General features: G+C 40.6%; 1 protein-coding gene across 2 annotated transcripts in view; it reads left to right on the forward strand.

Moving 5' to 3' along the window:
• The first annotated feature begins 6,225 nt into the window (after window positions 1-6,225).
• Window positions 6,226-19,789, forward strand: part of NUP205 (nucleoporin 205) — a 74,725-nt gene continuing 61,161 nt past the window's right edge. The window contains exons 1-6 of one of the 2 annotated variants that reach the window (XM_036246575.1): window positions 6,226-6,333; window positions 12,779-12,921; window positions 14,186-14,357; window positions 16,708-16,852; window positions 17,239-17,398; window positions 18,322-18,550. In XM_036246575.1, the coding sequence (XP_036102468.1) occupies window positions 6,306-6,333; window positions 12,779-12,921; window positions 14,186-14,357; window positions 16,708-16,852; window positions 17,239-17,398; window positions 18,322-18,550 (877 nt within the window). In that variant the 5' untranslated portion in view covers window positions 6,226-6,305. Of the gene's footprint in view, window positions 6,334-12,778; window positions 12,922-13,522; window positions 13,602-14,185; window positions 14,358-16,707; window positions 16,853-17,238; window positions 17,399-18,321; window positions 18,551-19,789 lie in introns of those variants that run through there. The other variant, XM_036246576.1, reaches the window with a different exon arrangement.

Raw genomic sequence — 19,789 nt, forward strand, 5'->3', positions numbered from 1 at the left:
CTTGGCACTGGAAACCTGAGCTGGGAGCCTGGTGTGGGACGGGCCCCCTCACTCCTCAGGGAGGATCTTCACAGCCAAGGTGTCCTTCTGATTTAAAAACCTTTTTTTAAATTTATTTTTAGAGATAGAGGAAGGGAGAAGGGGAGAGAGAAACATTGATGAGAGAGAACATCAATTGGCCACCTCCTGCATGTCTCCCACTGGGAGTTTGGCCTACAACCTGGGCATGTGCCCTGACCAGGAATCGAACCGGCAACCTCTTGATGCATGGGTAGATGCTCAACCACTGAGCCACAGCAGCTGGGCTGTCCTCCTGATTTTTATCAACCACATGTGGGTGTGGGACCAGGCCATCTGCGTGTATCCCTCCTATGAGTCTCCTTGTGGCTTCTTGTTTAATTCCCTAGTTGTAGGACTTCTATTCAGCTCAATTTCAGGCTGTTCTGCATGATGGTTGTTCTGTAGTTGTAATTTTGATGTGGTTGTGGGAGGAGGCGATACTGTGTTTACCTACCCGCCATCGTGACAGAAAGTTTAATTTTAAAAGCATTTAAATTGGTCTTATTACTACATAAGTGCTTATTAAATGTGCAATTTAAAATGTATAGAGTTGTACAACATGGTTGAGTTAACACTGCCATGGGAACCTCATTAATAGAATTCATTGATGCTATACGATTAATATTACTGCATTAGTCTATCTTTAGCAGACACTCTTATTCATAGCTTATTTTTCTTTTCTTTAATTCTCATACTTTACCTTCAATGTTCTTCAGTCTGATTGTCCTGTTTCTACAGCAGAATATCTTCTGTTTTATGTTTAATTGATGTGTTATTGTACTGAATCTCTGTAGCAAAAAAAGTATTCTTATTTCTATATTAATAAATGAGGAAACTCAGGTTCAGAGAGGTTGAATATTGCTCACTATCACACAGTAAGTCACTAGCAAAGTAAAAATTTAGATTCAGGGCAACCTGTCATAATAAAAGTCCTCAACTCCATCAGCATGTTATACCTTATTTTCAGCATTTTCCTAAGACCCCAGCTCTTCCATGACATGAGAAGATACAAAATATAATCACTGAAAAATGATCATAAGCCAAATTGAAGCAGAGAAACGACACACACGACAGCTTCATGTGGATCTGGGATCTTTCTTAAAATCATCTGTCTCTCATTTATTAATTTTTGCAATTGTCTGCATGTATATTTCCTATTGTCCTTTGTTTCTGAGTTTACATCATGTCCTGAACAGTGCCATAGTTTATTTCAATTAATGCTTTCTTGTTCCTGGTACATAGTTTCGCTTTGAGTATTCTTCTGATGGGATGAATGCTCTGCTTTTCATCACACTCAGACGGAATTCAGCTCCCCTCATGATTCCCCACTCTCCTTCACACACTCCCTGCCCAAGACCGGAGCCAAGTATCATGCTGATTCCCAGAGTACAGTCAAGACTCTTTTTGATCAGATAAATTGACTTCGCCACCAGTACTTTTACATTACTCTTCTCCAGCCTGTTTCCCTGTTTTATGTCATGTACCATTGTGGCACATGCCTTCTGCCTGGGCCAAAGTTCCCACACGTATCTGTAGTAAAACCTCGCAAGGCGGGTCAACTAGCTAATTCCTTAGCTGGAACTCAAGGAAATATGAAGGACCCTATCTTCTTTAGGTCTGTATTGGTAGTCCAAACATTTGGAAAAGAGGGACCTAGTCTTCTTATTCTACAGTTTTCAGGCACTTGCAAGAGAGATGGTAGTTTATGAAACTGTCTTCAAAGAGCTCACCATATAGTCTGGCAATGGGTTAGGAACTGTAGGGTGATTTTCCTCAGCCATATTTATTCAACAAACACTTATTGATCACCTGTTGGAGTTTTCGGTCCAGAGGGACAAAGTTATGGAATACTATAATACATTATGAAAGAGCATAGCATTTAATCCAGCCTGAGGGAATAGGGTGGGAAAAGGTGATGCCTGAGAAGACTAACCAAACAAAGGGGCTAAAGGTATCCTAGCACGAGAATATAGTGCCAACAAAGATTCAGGGGGAAGGATGCTGTGATTACAGTAGCCAGAGGGAACACCCCATGAATAAGAGGGCTGCACTGGTGAAGGTCTGGGGGAGCTGGAGAGGCTGAATATGTGTCCAAATACAATAGTCTCCACTTACCTGCAGTTTTGCTCTCTGCGGTTTCAGTTACCCGCAGCCAACCTCCGTCTGAAAATATTAAATGGACAATTCCAGAAAAAAATAGAAAAATTTCAGAAATAAATTGACAGAAAGAGAGAGAGAGAGAACAATCACACAACTTTTATTATAGTATATTGTTACAATTGTTCTATTTTATTATTACTTACAAGTAAGTTAATTCTTACTATGCCTAATTTATAAATTAAACTTTATCATAGGTATATAGGTATAGGGAAAATCATAGTATATATAGGGTTCAGTGCTATCTGTGGTTTCAGGCATCAGCTGGGGGTCTTGGAATATATATTCCCTTTGGATAATTGGACTACTGTATCTCCATTTAGCATTTATTTTGCCTTGAAATAGTTTATTTTTATCTAACAAACACACATATAGTGCGATGTATCTTGTTTCCTTACATGGTTTCTCAGGGCAGCAAAAACGAAAGTGGAAACAGCCTAGGCCTCTGAAATCCTAGGCTTGGAACTTGCCCAGTGTCACTTCCACTGCATTTTTCCCCCTCCAAGCAAGTTGTATGCTCACCCAGATTGATTGTGGCAGATGATGACACAATGGCTTGAATTCAGGGACATGCGATTCACTGCGGGTCCTTTAATAACAATCTTCTACAAGAAGCTAACAGTTTCAACAGGGAGACAATTGTCAGCACAGAGGGCTATAACAGAGGCAGGTAACAGTGCAATAGGGATGTAGGGAATGAAGCCCCTGAATTGGTTTGGGGGGTGGGGGAGTACAAGGATAGCATCAGGGAGGCATCATTAACACAGGCCCTGAGACTTGGAAGACAGGTTATGTTTGGGAAGTTAACTTGGTGAGTGGTCAATAGAGGACGGGGAAGGGGAGGAAGGGCACTCCAGGCAAACAGAACAGCAGGTGCAAAGGCATCAACACATGGTACAGGAAAGCCTGCTATCCTGGGGGAAATAATAATAATATGCAGAATGGTCAGAGTAAAGGGCAGTTGAGGAAGAGAGAAGGCAAGGAGGCTGAACCTGGTCAGGAAGTGACATGAGTGCCTTGCTAAGAAGTTTTCTAATATTACCCTCAGGTAATAAGTCACTGAGACATTTTGACCAGGGCAAGCACAGAATCTGATTTGTGGATTTGAAAATCACTTTGGGCCCTGGCCAGTTTGGCTCAGCGGTTGGAGCGTTGGCCTGCGGACTAGAGAGTCCTGGGTTCAGTTCCCGCTAGGGGCACGTACCAAAAGAAAAGAAAAGAAAAAGAAAATCACTTTGGGAATCCATGAGAGGGAGATGAGTTGGAAATCAGCCAGACCAGTGAGAAGACAATGGCAAAATACCAAATATAAGAAGATTAGACCTGATGAAAACAATGGCCTAGGGAGCGGAGAAGAGAAAAAGGGATCCAGAAATATTTACAAGCAGAATGGATGGGATCTGGCAATTGAAGGAAGAATGTAGAAAGACTCCCAGGTTTCTGACTTTGGCAACCAAATGGATACCGGTGGCAGGGTTTCAAGAGAAAAGTGCTCATTTAAGTTATGGATTATCGACTGATTTTCAGATGCCTGTGTGACAATCAATAGAGATGTAGGGTAGATAAGTTAGATATACAAATCTGAAGCCTAGAAATGCAAACACAGAATTCATTAGTTAATAGGTGGTAGTAAGAAGCCGTCTAATTCCCAGAGCATGTAGAATGACAAAAATAGAGGCTGGGATGACCGAAAGGGAAGAGTCACATATCATGATGAGAAGAGGAAGAGAAGTTCCTGTAGGAAACCAAAAAGAAGAACTAGAAAGAAGGAAAACCAGGAACGGTGGTGCCCCACAAGTCTAGGGAGAGAATGCTTGAGTGATGATGGGTGAGGAAGTTAAAGAGTTCCTTCATATGCCCTGGCTGGTTTGGCTCAGCGGTTAGAGCGTCGGCCTGCGGTCCAGAGGGACCCAGGTTCGGTTCCCGCTAAGGGCACACGTACCTCGGTTGCAGTTTGTCCCTGGCCCTGGTTGGGTCGTTTCTCTCTCTCTCTCTGAACAAAAAAAAAAAAAAAAAAAAGAGTTCCTTCATAGAAAGCAAAATAATCCACTCAGAGGGCAGTGTGTGGGCTTAAAGAGTATGTGGAGGGGAAGGCTGGTAATAGTTGTGCTGAGAAAGAAAATCTTTGAATGCCAGCTTCCCGACAAGCTTCTGCTCAACATTCTTCTCACTTTCACACTAAACTTCGCCTTTGCATTCTCTTATTCTTTTTTTTTCTTTTTAAATCTTCACCTGAGGCTATTTTTCTATTTATCTTCAGATAGAGTGGGAGAGAGAAAGAGGAAGAAAAAGGGAGAGAGAGAAATATTGACATGAGAGGGACACATCAACTGGTTGCTTCCCACACGACCTGACCAGGGCCGGGACGAACTGCAACCGAGGTACGTGCCCTCGGCTGGAATTGAACCCACAACTCATAGGTCCTTGGGCTGATGCTCTACTGTTGAGCCAAACTGGCCAGGGCTCTCTTATTCTTCACTCCTTAAATTGTAGTCTGGCAATTCTCTTTCTATAACAATGACTTTAAAAAAAAATCACCAATGACTTTTTTTGGGGTACGTGTCCCTAGTGGGAACCGAACCTGAGACTCTCTGGTCCACAGGCTGATGCTCCAACTGCTGAGCCAAACTGGTCAAGGTGCCAATGACTTTTGTGTTCCACTTAATGTACATTGTGTCACTTACCTGTTATTTGTTCGGGAGAATGACTACGCCTGATACTCTTGACAACATACTCTGTGATTTTGTCTAGATTATTTAATTCTGATTTCCAACAGTAAAATGGGAATATAAACTATTTTCTCCCAGCCCAGCTGGTGTGGCTCAGTGGTTGAGCGTCGACCCATGCACCAAGAAGTCACCGGTTCTGTTCCCGGTCGGGGCACATGCCCAGGTTGTGGGCCCAATCCCCAGTGTGGGGCATGCAGGAGGCAGCCAATCGATGTTCTCTCTCATGGATGTTTCTATCTCTCTCTCTCTCTCTCCCTTCCTTTCTCTCTAAAATCAATAAGTAAAAATTAAAAACAAAAAACTATTTTCTCCTAGCCTCAGTGGAATGTTGGAGGAGTTGATAAAGTGAGGTTGTAAGGCACATGGACATCTGAGATAAGTAGCTACAATGATATCATCTGCCTAATTGGATTGTTTTGGTGATTAAATGAGATAATGAAATATGTATATATAATAATATATAAAATATATAAAACATATAAATATATAGGATGTTACTATTTATTATTATGATAAGATAATGTGAGATTCTCAATAAATATCTGGCATGTGATAGCAAATGTTTATGCCTATATTTTAGTCTGAAATTTATCAACCTAAAATTTAGCAAGTGAAAAGAGAAGGTCCAGCTATTTGGGGATGCTTATGTAGAAACATATTTGATGTTTATGAATGATATGTCTGGAAATTGCTTCAAAATAATCTCCTTAGTTGGGGTTGGGGTACAGGAATTGGCCATGCTATTGAAGCAGGGCGGTCATTATTCTAAATTTGTATACACTTGAAGATTTCATAATAAAATGTTACGATTTGTTTCACTCTATGCAACTATGTTAAGCAAGACACTCGATAATGTTGAAATACAATGAAAACTTAGTTTGTAACTGCTCTCATGGTTTTGGGTTCAATGCACATTAAACACCACTCCACTCTCTTAAGTAAGTGAGTAATGCAAGGAAGATTTAATTTGAAATGCAGATGATTTGACTTCACGGCTCTAATATGTCATAAATGGGAGTCATTTAAATAACTCAGAATATCTTTTTCTGTTCCACCTAACCAACTTGATTCATCATTAAAAAACTACAAGTCCCAGGATGCACTGCACGACTAAGTGAAATCAAGGACCTCGGATCTCGGGACTGGTGGCTCTCGCCTTATTTGAATAGGAATAATCCCAGCGAAAATTGGCTTCTTGTGACCCAGAGCAGATTTTCCGAGTCTTTGTACGCCTGGGTCTGTCGAGTGTGCTGTTGGGAGGGCCCAGCGTGGTACCATTTTGTTCAGGTGCCGCCCCGGGCAGCCTCCCCCTTTTCTGGGGCTTCCGTGCGCACAGGGCGCCGTTAGCGCGCCTCCAAGATGGCGACGCCGTTGGCGGTAAATTCGGGTAAGTGCGGTGGGGCAGAAGGGAAACGGGGGCAGCGCAGTGATCGGTTTCCCAGGGAGACATCCGGGCTGCGAGGCTCCTTGCAGCCAGTCCCCCTCTTGTGCATAGTGTCCGCTTCTCCAGAGCTCGGGGCCTAGAGTCCCGCCCCTCCCCAGTTTGAATGGCGCGCGTCGGCCCTGCGCCTGTAGCCTTGCGGGTCGAGGAAGGAGGCTTGGTCCGCTGCATCCCGGCGTGCAGCCCAGGGCCGAGCCCGGTCCTTCCCACTCCCCACCCCATCACGTTCCTGCGGCCCAGATTTTGCCAGGGTACGCAAGTCTCGGGCAGTGAGGCCAGAGGACCTGAGAGATTTTTCAGCCACGAGCGCCCGCCGTAAACTCGCACCCCAATAGGCTCTGGGACTCCTCGTGGAGGTTAGGTGGTCATGCAGGAAGCGAGGACCCCCGATCATGAAGCCTACAACCCGAAAGGTGGCGGAGAAGGTGTGCCTCGCGCTCAGCGGATGACTCCCAGCTCTGCGGGCGTGGCCGGTCCTGGATGCTCCCGTACCTTGGGAGCCGGAGATCTTCAGGGCGGGATGGAATCTAGAAGGCACTAGTGGAACTCGGACAGATCTGGGGTGGGTTCTCTTTCGGCAGTTCTCAACCTGGAGCGGTACCACCCCCGCCCCCGGGGGCGTTGGAAAGAGTGGGAGCATTTTGATTGTCACATTTTCTGGGACGCACTGCTGGCGCCTGGGGGGCGGGGCAAGGACGCCTGAAAAGGAATTTCCAGCTTAGAGTGTCCGTGCCTAGATTGAAACATAGTTAGCTTGTCTAAATCTGAATTTTTCAAATCAAACCATTTCAGAAACACTATGATCAATTACCTTGTGATAACGAAGGATTATGTTCATTGAACACCCGCTATTTCCCAGGCACTGGACTGAGTTGTACTTGCATCTCATTTAGTTCCCTTTATACATCTGTGGGGTAGCCGCTATTAAATGTCCCATTTTACAGACTTGGAAATAGAGGCTTTGAGTGGTTAAGTAACTTCCCCAAAGTTATCCAGCCAGTGATTCTAAACCAGTCTTTGATACTTAAACGACTACATGCTACTACTTAAATACAATATATTTCCATATATCTGAATGTTAGTAATGAAGTTACTTTGTTGATATTGCTGTCCCCGCCATCCTACCCTGATGTAAACTTATAAGCAAGGCTTGCAGGTTACAACTGTGGTTATATACAATTCTTTGGTACATACTTATGCCATTAAACATAAATCATTGAAGGAAAAAGGAGTTGTTTTTGAAAAAGCAAGAATCGGGAGAATTTTTTTTAAAAAATTAATTCTTAGGGAAGCAACCCAAATGTTCATAGGTGGATTAATGGATACAGTCACAGAAAGACAAATGTGGTATCTAAAGTAGTCAGAGTCAGCCCTGGCCGGTTTAGCTCAGCGGGTAGAGCATCGGTCTGCAGTACGGAGAGACCCCGGTTCAGTTCCCGCTAAGGGCATGTACCTCGGTTGTTTGGGTGGCGACCACTCGATGTGTCCCTTTCACATTGATGTTTCTCTCTCTCTCTGTTCCTCTCTCTCCCTCCTACTCTACCTGAACAAAAAATGGAAAAATGTCCTCTGGTGAGGAGGATAAAAAAATAAAATAAAGTAGTCAGAGTCCTAGAATAAGGAATGTTGGTTGCCAGTGGCTGGGGAAGGTGGAAATGGGGAGTTGTTTAGTGGGTACAGAGTTTCAGCTTTGCAAGATGAAAAAGTTCTGAGGATTTGATGTACAACAATGAATGTATTTCACACTACCAAACTGTACACTTAAAGATGTTTAAGATAATAAATTCTGTTTGACTTTTTTTTTTTCTTCTTTTAACCACAGTTCCAAAAAATTAAACATCTTAGAGTTGTAGCAGGGGAAAAAAGCAGAGATTGTGGTGTTCTAAGGTCTATGCTTGGGTTTCAGATGCATGATTTACTAGTATTGTAACTTGTATCATCCTGGCTGAGTAGACATATGGCTTGTAGTAGGCAACCATTGACAGTGCTTGACAGCCCTTCATTTTTAACTTCCAACTGACCCCTAAGTCTTCTAGTCACAGAGCAAATAGATGCCAACAAGCATGACCTAGATATATCTGCACCCTTTGAATCAATGTACTTGTGTCTTTCTGAGGTAAATCCCACCCTTTCTGCCTTTCTCTCTATTACCTCATCTCTCCCTTGTATGTTCACCACTCTTGCTCCTTTTCTTTCCACTAACCTCTCTTTATCTTGATCTCATGCTTCACTCCAGTTACTGTCTTCTTGACCCTCTTCACAGTCAAACGTTTCAAAGGTTCCTCAAGTATTTCCTGACTCCATTTCCATACCTCCTCTTCCTCCACCCCCTCTAGTCTCTTCCCATCTTCCTAAACAGCTCTCAGTAAAGTTAACATACCCTTCTAGTATTTCACTAAATGCAGCAGACATTTTTAATCTTTATCTTGCTTGATCTTTTAGGGTACAGACCAGAATCCTTAACATGGGCTGGGAAGCCCTGCGGGGTGTGGCAGTTGCAAGAAGCCCTTGTTTTCTGTACTGGAGCTCTCTTGGGCTTCTCAGTTCTTTGGGAGTGTAGTGTTTCCTATGGCTTTGGGAACTCACATGCTGTCCTTTCTTCCTGGAATGCATGTCCTCACCTCTGACCCCTAAGTTAACTTCTGCTTTTATCCTTCAAATTTCAGCCTAACCATTACTTCCTTAATGAATTCTTCCTTCCCTAATCTCCCTGGCTAGGTCAGATTCCTCTGATCTTGGCCCCGGGTACCTCTCCTTATAGCATTCACTAAATTGGATATTACACTTACATGTGACTGTGTGATAAATGTGTTTCCCTCACTACACTGAATACTGAATACATGATGATTGAGTGAATAAATGTGACTTGCTGGAGATATTCTTAAACATTAAGGAAAACAAAGGTACAGTATTTCTCAAATGAACAAAACACTTAGGTTAAAAATACATATTTAGTAATTTGGAAAAATTTATGGCTTCCTTTCAGTAACAGGAAGATAGTTACTAAAATTAGTCAAACTGAAGATAAATCTTCGTTGCACCTACCTTCTGTGATGTGTTGATGTTAACAATCGATTAAGTAGGCCAATATACATGGGTTTTTTGGTGTAGATTTTTGACCTGTTATTGGATGCCTCCCCATAAGAGGGAGTAAATGGAATTTTTCTCTAGAACTCACTGAGCATTAGTTCTTTATAGGCTGTTTTGTCTATTAAGTCTTATTTTTACAGAGAGTTTACTTTCTTTTGTCAACTATTTGTCAGATTTCTTAAATACCTGTGGTAAGACAAATTCCAAATTTGCCTAGGTGTCATTTTCGATATGTTTTCTTCATACCCTGTGCCAATCAGTTACCAATTCTGACCCTACTAACAGGCCTTGTCTCTTTTACCGCCCTAGTTCAGGTGTCCTCACCTCATGAGTGGCTTACCTGCCTGTCATCCTTGGTTCCTGCCACTTCCTGTTTTAGTTAGTCCATCAATCACACCACTGTCCTGCAATGCTTGTTTTACTAGTACTTGAAAATTTTCCATTTATGAATAGGAAAAAAGCCATCTTGTTCTGGAATCCAAGGCTCAAAACTACTCTATTCTTTGCAGTTAGAGAGGGCCAAGAAAATGATGTCTAGGGAATCAGCTAGTCACCACCCAAGTAGCATCTCACAGAGGGTCACCAGGATCCAGGGTTAGGCCCTCATTTTGGCAGGTCCAGAACTATTTATTAGTGTATCCAGAGTTGATTAGAGCCCAATAATTGAATTTCTATGATCAAACTCAGTAAGAGACATATATAACATACTAGTATGCCAATTTATTGATCTGTAATGGGAAGATCTGTGTGGGTACTCATGATGGTTTGTCAGCTTATTCTTTACTCGAAATTTATATGATAAGCGCTATATATATATATATATATATATATATTTTTTTTTTATCCTCACCCGAGGACATTTTCCCATTTTTTTTGTTCAGGTAGAGTGGGAGGAAGAGAGAGGAACAGAGAGAGAGAGAGAAACATCGATGTGAAAGGAACACATCGAGTGGCTGCCACCTGCACAACCGACCAGGGCCGGGGACAAACTGCAACCGAGGCATGCGCCCTTAGCGGGAACCAAACCCGGGTCTCTCAGGACCGCAGGTCGACGCTCTAACCGCTGAGCCAAACCGGCCAGGGCAATAAGCTATATTTTTAATCACAGGATAGGCAAGTATGGAAGCAAAGCAGGGAGTTGGATAATTGCTCTCTATGTGTGCTCTAGACATTGTGATTTTCATTTCCCCACATTCCTATGCCAAAGACTTGACATATTACTTCCTCCCCTGCCCTTCAGATTAGAGTAGGTGTTCCCTTTTATATGTTCTCAGCACTCTATACTTCATCACATCTTTTATTATACTGGTCATTGTCTTTTGAAGGCTATATTTAATGTCTGTCCCACTTGTCAATCTGTAAGTTCCTGTCTGTCTTGCTCAGTCTATTCCCCTAGTCCCTTTATCAGTATTTGTTGAGTGAATGAATGATTCAGCTTGACTTATTTAGTCTGTCCTCTCCCTTCACCCCCCCCCCTATAAAAAAATTTCCGAGTATATTGCTTTCATCTGGCAACATTGTTCATAGAATTGCATTGCATTTAATTAGGTTACAGTTAACTTTCTTGTCATTCATATTGTCCTGGTAACTCTATTTGGTTTTGTGTTTTCTTAGCAGTTAAACATATTTACAGACTATCCTTTACAGTTTAGGCTAGTTGTAGGGTTAATATAGTTATTGCTAAGTTTCATATGTTTAGTGATTGATTGTATTTGACTAGTTTCCCTTTCAGAGTCTTTACAAACACATATGGGAACCATATCTGATTGCAACCAGAAACTTTGAACATCAGGGTAGTGTTTTTCAAATAGCGGGTCTTAAATAAGTTTAGTGGGTTCTCTAACAAAAAGGGGAAGACTATACAAAATATGAGTGCACTCGTATAATAAATGAGTGAAAGTTAGTATTTCATATAAACTTGTTTCAGTTTTGCATGTGTGTGTGTACTGGGTTGAGATATGGAATATTTCTTACCATGGGTTATAGTAAAAAGGCTTTGAAAGCCACTAGTGTGACGTCTTTAACCTCTCTGAATTCTCTTTCATGCTTATCTAAGCCTCTGTTCACACTTAGTTTTGCCTGTTCTTTGTCACCTAGATTTTCCTCGTCCTTCAATTGCTGCGTGAGTGTAGCCATCCCTTAGAAGTCCTTGAGCATCATTTTGACCTTGAAATTCTTATATTGTTTTGTGGCAGCAATCATATTACTTTCTTGTATTGTGAGTGAAATATTTCACTCATATACACTTTGTCTCCCAAACTTGATTGTGAGTTTTTAAAAACCAGAATTGTTTCTCTTATCCCCTATGATATCATACTGCTCATACTTAATGATTTTTAGATAAGTGAATTTGTCTGAGTTTAGGTAAATTTGCCTAAGTATTTTTAGATGTGATCTTAATTTCTTTACTTACCAGACTATGTTCCAGATATGTCTGAAGTACCTAAATTCATCCTCTCATATATGTATGGAGGCAGTGCCGCTTAGTGGTTAGAGCACGTTCAGATGCCAGACTGTCTGGTTTCACAACCTACTTACTTATCCAGTGTGACCTTGGGTTTCTTGACCCTCTCTGCCTCAGTTTCCACATCTATAAAATGGAGGAAGACATTGTGCTGACCTCATAGTGTTCTGAGATGAAATAATACATGTAAAGAGCTTAGAACCATGCTCAATAGCACATAGCAAAAGCTCATTATTACTTATTACCTTTATAAACCAAAATGTGACCCTTTTTATATAAATGTACAAAAGTATTTAGTATTTCTATACTGTATTTTAATAGCTAGCATCCCAGCCAAAATAAAGTTTTGTTTTTTTTTAGCTGCTGAGTTTTACAAAATTAGATTTTCCCCTTACTCCTGCTTTTCATCTGGATGGAAAGTCACTTACATTTATTGCATGCCTGTGGTGTGCCATGCACTGTATCATGTGTTTTATCTAGTATCGAATCATTCAACCCAATGAGGCACACGATGTCCCTATTTTGTATATAAGGAAACTGAAGTGTAAAGAGGTTCTTTCCCCACTCCATGTCACACGGCTAATACAGTGGCAAAGCCAGCTTCGGCTGATATTCCCATTCAAAGCCAGGATTTATTTTATATTAAGTTAGATAAAATGATGTTTATATTTTTGCTTGAGAATTTTAATAAGTATGCTTTTATGTTAATGTTTGGTTTTATGTATAACTCGGTATTTTTAAAAAGTAGCCGTGAGCATGACTAAAATGTGTAGACAACAATTTACGTTATTTTTCAAATATATGTTTTATTTGATGCTGGTTTTCTTTTTCTTTAAGCTGCTAGTCTATGGGGTCCATATAAAGACATTTGGCAAACGGTGGGAAATGCTCTTTGGAGAAGACAACCTGAAGCTGTTCACCTTCTTGATATGATTTTGAAGAAGCATAAACCTGACTTCATCTCATTGTTCAGAAACCCAGTAGGAAATTTTTGCTTCTTGGATTTATTTATTATTTTTTCCTTTTTAAAAGATTAAAGGAACATGTAAACTTAAAAGATTAAAGATTAAAGGATCATGCAAATGAAAGGTGTTACTTGTACTGGTCCACTGATTCAAGTTTTCGGTAAAAATGTAATTTTTTTCTAGAAGCAGTTATCTTCCTTTTGCTCTCCATAGAAATTAATATTGGCTTATCTATAGCTAAGAGCTGTCTTAATAATATTTGAATACAACTTTAAAGTTCAGTAAAATGAGCCTCCTTGGAATTTCTGATTTACAGTTAACACATCTAAGCTCAGTAAGACTGATTAGTTTATTTGTTTCCAGGCACACTTCAAAATTTTAACTCTTCATAATATTATGTGACTTGTGTTAGCTGAACTAATCAGTTCTTGCATATCATTAATTACTGCATCTTGAAATCCTTTTCATCCAGGAATAGAGTACTTAAGAAAAGGCAATTTCTCTTCTTGCTGGTTGGCAATTTTTTTTTAATAGATTGATAAGATCATATGAGAACTATTTAGGATTTGTCTTACCAGAAATGGCCTTTTGTTTTTTAGGTTTTATAGCTATTTTTATTAGACAGAGTCCTAGCCTGGGAGCCAGTTAAGCTGAGTTCCAGTCCTGACTCTGCCACTAGAGGTGTCTGCCCACAGGCAAGTCCCCTGACTTATCTGGGCATCAGTTTTCCCATCTGTTAACAGAGGAGTTGGATTAAATGAACTTTGTGGCCTTTTTTAAGGTGTAAATATCTAAGATTGTATGATCCATCAAGTAATTCTGTCCTATATGCCATTTGTTAAATTTTTGAACCAAGTTGTAAGACTCTTTTGGGTATGAGACTATGTTTTAAATAATATATTAATAAACTATCATTAGCCCCACTAACTATTTCAACAATTAATATATCCATTTGTTATTTTCCACTTGAAGACCTTATTGCTTTTATTTATTAAATATATAATTGGAAAAGTTCCTTAAAAACTTGAAAAATAATATGCTATTTTGTATGCTTTCTTAAATTTTGTAGTTCAGAGTTCAGCAGAAGCCATTATTGAGCAGGTGAAAATAATGTCAGTGTTACCTCCTAAAGGTCTGATTGTAGATTCTCTGTGAGAAATACTTCTTTTGTCATGTTACCAGGCTGCCTTATGAATAAACTTCTCTAGTTAACAATTTAAGACCTTGTCTCCAGTGTACTCTTTTCATTACATGACCTTATTTATTTTTACCATTGTAGCCAAAAAATGTTCAACAACATGAGAAGGTTCAGAAAGCCAGCACAGAGGGTGTCGCCATCCAGGGTCAGCAGGGAACCCGACTTCTTCCTGAGCAGCTCATTAAAGAGGCCTTTATCCTCAGTGACCTTTTTGACATTGGGGAGCTGGCGGCTGTTGAGCTTCTCCTCGCCGGTAGGTTGACATTTAACTGAACCTACAGTAAGGTGGTAAGAATTATAAAATTATTCACTCGGAGTTTAAAGTAGTATATGATTTAGATTCCAAAATAGTTTCTAAGGATGTCGTTTATTTGAAACACCATATTCAAAATATTTTCTCTTGTTTCTCTTTGGTTATTGGGAAGCTTTAGTTAAGCAATTGGAGGTGTTAGAGGCAATTTAACATAAGCTTTTACATGGTCGTTCACCAGCAAAGAGTCATTGGCTGCATCTCAGGATTTTATAGCACACAGCATTTATTGTCTTATAATGTGCAAGAAGGTAAGGTCACTGCTGTTTTGGAGTTTCTTTTTGAGGGGGTAATAGGACAAAGTAAAATAATTTCAATAATACTGAATTCTAGGAAGAAAATAAAACAAGGCAGTGGAAATAGAGAGGTGGGGACAACTCTAAGTAGGGAACTCAGAGAAGGCCTCTTTGAGATTGGACATTTGCCGAACCTGAATGATGACAGATGCCGGAACTGTGGGGGGGGTGCTCTAGGCAGAGCTACTGCAGGTGCTTGAGATGAGAACGAAGGCATGTGAAAGGATAAACACACCCCTGTGGTGGGGGCATTAGGAGTGAGGGGAGAGTGAAGGAAGGTGAGGATAGAGTAGGAATCTGATCACATTCAGTCTTGCCGGTCATGAAAGTTATTTGGATTTTATATTGCAATGGGAAGTTGTAGGCAGGAGCTTTAAGCAGAAGATTTACATAATCTGAATAACCTTGAAATTATTTCTCTGGCTGCTACATAGAGGAAAGATGGAAATTTCCATAAAATAAGCAGTTCATTTAAATTATAACAGAAGAGCCATGTGAAGAAGCCGTGTAGGCACTTTAATTGAAAGAAGGTCCAATATATCTAAAGATATTGTGGTTACCAAAATCCATTTTGACCTAAGGCTGCATTAAAAGAAATATGAACCTTGTCGGTGTGGCTCAGTGGTTGAGTGTCAACCCTTGCATCAAGAGGTCACTGGTTTGAATCTCAACCAGGGCACATGCCCATGTTGTGGGCCAATCCCCAGTTGTGGGTGTGCAGGAGGCGGCCAATCCATGTTCTCTTTCATCAATGTTTCTATCTTTCTCTCTCCCTCTCCCTGTCTCTCTAAAATCAATAAAGAAAAAAAAATTTTTTTTTAAAACTTATTAGAAAAAAAATAAAAGAAGTATGATATTGAGAATAAGTAAGGTAGTTTTCCCATTCGATGATGGAGATGTTAACTAGACAGGCTTCAGTTTTGAGTTTAATTCAGATCTTTTATTTATTTATTTTTTTTAACTTTTTTTTTTTTTTTTTTTAATCCTCATCCGAGGACATTTTTCCATTTTTTGTACAGACAGAGTGGGAGGGAGAGAGAGAAAGAGAGAGAGAGGGAAACATCGATGTGAAAGGGACACATCGAGTGGCTGCCACCCGCATGACCAACCAGGGCCAGGGACAAACTGCAACCGAAGTATATGCCCTTAGCAGGAACCGAACCCGGGTCTCTCCGGACCGCAGGTGGACGCTCTAACCGCTGAGCCAAACCGGCCAGGGCTAATTCAGATCTTTTATTTAACAAACATTTATTTTATGCATACCATGGGCCAGTCACTGTGTTAAGATTCCGAGGATATAAAGATGAATAAAACCTCAATCAGTGGAAAGGAGCTCATAGTCTAGTAATTGAAAAAGACATGGAAATAAAGAATTACGACATCATTAAGTACATTAATGCAGGTTTGTGCAAGATTTAGTGGTGGTCTGGAAGGCAGAGGATTAAATTGACCTTTGGTTGTTCAGAGAAATTGTCACAAAGATCATGAGGCTTAAGGTATGTGTTGAAAAATGAGTGGGCATATATCAAATGGAATCGGTGGGCACTTAGGAGGACCAAGGGCATCCAGACAAACGCAATCGCCTGTACAGAGACATGCGAAGCGATGAATTTGGGGAACAGAAGGGAATGGAGTGGAGGAGTTACTGGACGAGGGGGCAGGAAAGGCCATAGGAAATGAAACAAACTATAGGCAGGGTGCTTTAAAAAGACAAAGTGGAGCTTACTCAAAGGAGAGCAGTTAAAAAGGGTGAGAGGAGGTGGAACACAAGAAAAGGCTGTTTAATTGTCCAAAAAGACTAGGGGAAGAAACTTCCAAGTATTTGAAAGATTTCACGTGACAGAATAACACAGTGGATGAATGTTTGAAGTAGAGACCCCCTAAGGCCCCTTAAGCCCAGAGATTCTGTGATTTCTTTGAACATTGACGTAGTGATTTTTGTCTCATCCTAAACACAAGTGTTTATTTATTAAATATTTCTCAACTTCCTTTTCTAGGAGAGCACCAGCAGCCACACTTTCCTGGCCTCACCAGAGGCTTAGTAGCTGTTCTTCTGTACTGGGATGGAAAGCGATGCATTGCGAATTCCCTGAAAGCCTTGATACAGTCTAGACGGGGAAAGACGTGGACCCTCGAACTCAGGTCTGTTCGCGTCTTAGGATTTCAGGGGTTAATTAGAAATTACTTGAAGAATTATAATGATAGAAACAACAACAATTTCTCTTTAAAATGTATAATTTAAGTGATGTGTGTAACATAAGACATAAAAGCTACCTTATTCTTCCAAGAGTGACACAACAGGCTACATGTACTTTATTTTGTTTACAAATACATTAATTCAGTTATTTATGGCTAGATCACTGAAACCCAGTGATCTGAAAAGGGTGAAGAGATCTAGGATATTCACCCTGGGTGTTTTCAGTAATGCCACATTATTGTCAGGAGAGCGTTTGCCGTGTCCACGTGATGAGGAAGTATAAGCGTTACTATTCATTATAAATTTATTTATTGATTTCTTTTCATTACAGTCCAGAACTGGTTTCCATGACAACACGCTTTACAGATGAGCTGATGGAGCAAGGGTTGACTTACAAAGTCCTTACTCTGGTGTCACAGATTGATGTGAACAATGAGTTTGAGAAACTACAGCGTGAGAGAGGTTTGGGCAGTGAAAAACATCGCAAAGAGGCAAGGTTTCAACAAAATCACTTCATGGGCTGTCAGATCTCGAAGGCAGAAAAGTCATGACAATTAGAACATTCTTCTGTTATAGGCATAGGAAAGATAATAATGCATATTAAAGTGTGTAGGCAGCTGTGTCGGCGAAATAGACATGAGTTGTTTTAGTTTCTTTCTAGTCCCCTATTTGCCATTCCAGATCTTTTTCTGGCATGAACTTTCAAGAAATTGGTTATCCCACATAGGAACTTGGAACTTAAGAATGAGGAATTAGCCCTAGCCGATTTGACTCAGTGGTTAGAGTGTTGGTCTACAGACCAGAGAGTTCTGGGTTTGGTTTTCGCTAAGGGCATGTAGCTCTGTTGCATTTTTTCCCCAGCCCCTGTTGGGGTCGTGTGGTTGGCAGCTACTTGACGTGTCTCTCTCACATCAATGTTTCTCTCTCTCTCTTCCTCCCTCTCTCCCTCCTGCTCTATCTGAAGATAAATGCAAAAATGTCCTTGGGTGAGGATAAAAAAGAATAAGGAATTAATGTCCTGTCTGGTGTGCTCAGTAGTTAGAGCATTGGCCCACACACCAAAGGTTTGAAGGTTTAATTCCTGGTCAAGGGCATGCGCCTATGTACCTGAGTTGCAGGTTTGATCCCTGGCCACAAACAGTCGATGTTTCTCTCTCTCTAACATCCCCCCACCTCCCGTCTAAAAATCAATGGGAAAAATATCCTTGGGTGAGGATTAAGATTGAGGAATTAACAGTAGGTTTGTTCAGAATTCCAGAGTTGTGATTGTAGGCGTAAGATACATTTATTTAGTTAGCTTTTGTAAATGATAGTTAAGATTTTGGGATAAGACAAGCTTCACTGTGATTTATTTATATATTTTTATTATACATATTTATTGTTTATATATCTAATGATACATTCTTTTTTCTAGGTGTCTGATCTCATCAAGGAGTGCAGGCAGTCTCTGGCAGAAAGCCTTTTTGCCTGGGCTTGCCAGTCACCTTTGGGCAAAGACGACACTCTGCTCCTTATTGGACATTTGGAAAGAGTGACAGTTGAGGCTAATGGCTCGTTGGATTCAGTGAATCTGGCCCTCCTCATGGCACTCCTGTATTGCTTCGACATCAGTTTTATAGAACAAAGCACAGAGGAACGCGATGGTACTGCACTGGATACCTCTTAATACATCTATTTTTAAAAATTAGATCTAGCTCTGGCCGCTTTGGCTCAGAGCGTCAGCCTGCGGTCCAGGGAGACCGGGGTTCGGTTCCCGCTGGGGACGCGTACCTCGGTTGCAGTTTGTCCCCGGCCCTGGTTGGGTCGTGCAGGTGGCATCCACTTGATATGTCCCTTTCACGTAGCTGTTTCTCTCTCTCTCTCTCCCTCCCACTCTATTTGAACAAAAAATGGAAAAATGTCCTCAGGTGAGGATAAAAAAAAAAAAAAATTAGATCTAAAATTGTGGCGATAAAATTTAAGAAAGGTAGTTTTTTAACTAGAAAGTTAAAATTATACTTTTCATTCCTTTGTGTGCAATTCATTCATTTTTGAATAGGTAGATATAAGATCACATTTTAAACAATTATAATCCTGTTAGATGTTTTGTTGTCCTTTTGGGTTTTGGAGTGGGAGAGTGTTAAAGGTTAAATAGCACATGTTCATGAGTTACGCATGCCTAATTTACTTAATTGTTTGTTTCCTTACTGTTTATTCACATTTCATACCTTTCATGAAAACGTTCTAAGGGATGGTAACTATCATTTTTAGTAATATATCATCTTTGACTTCGATTTCTCTGAAGTAGATAAAATTTTACTTGGCAATCGCATAACCTATTACTACTTAACACTGAGGATTTCAAAAATAATTCCCACAAAGGAATATTATTGCCATTTAATGTCATAGATATTTATAATTATTCCTACAGTTATCCCCTGTTCACTTTTGACTGTATCATCCACTTCTCTCATTAGGTGTTTAAGGAGAATGAACATTTCCCACTCATCTTGGTGACTATCCTTAGCCACAAGGAAAGGTTTATTTAAAACACAGCTACCCTGCCCTGGCCGGTATGGCTCAGTGGTTAGAATGTCAGCCTGGGCACCAAAGGGTTGTGGGTTTGATTCCCAGTCATAGACATGTACCTGGTTTGTAGGTTCGATCCCCCACCCCATTCAGGGCTTGGAGGCAACTAATCTATGTGTCTGTCACGTTGATGTTTCTCTCTCTCCCTCCCTCCCTCCCTCTCTTTCACTCTCTCATACACACACAAAAAAATGAATGGAAAAAATGTCCTTGGGTGAGGACTAACAACAAAAAAGTAAATGGAAGTTTGTTAAGCTGGGACTTTCCAAAGCTAAAAGAAATGCCTGGGAAGTTTCACAGGCTGACTAAAACAT

Source organism: Molossus molossus, unplaced genomic scaffold (assembly GCF_014108415.1).
Source record: "Molossus molossus isolate mMolMol1 unplaced genomic scaffold, mMolMol1.p scaffold_m16_p_7, whole genome shotgun sequence".
NCBI lineage: Eukaryota > Metazoa > Chordata > Mammalia > Chiroptera > Molossidae > Molossus > Molossus molossus.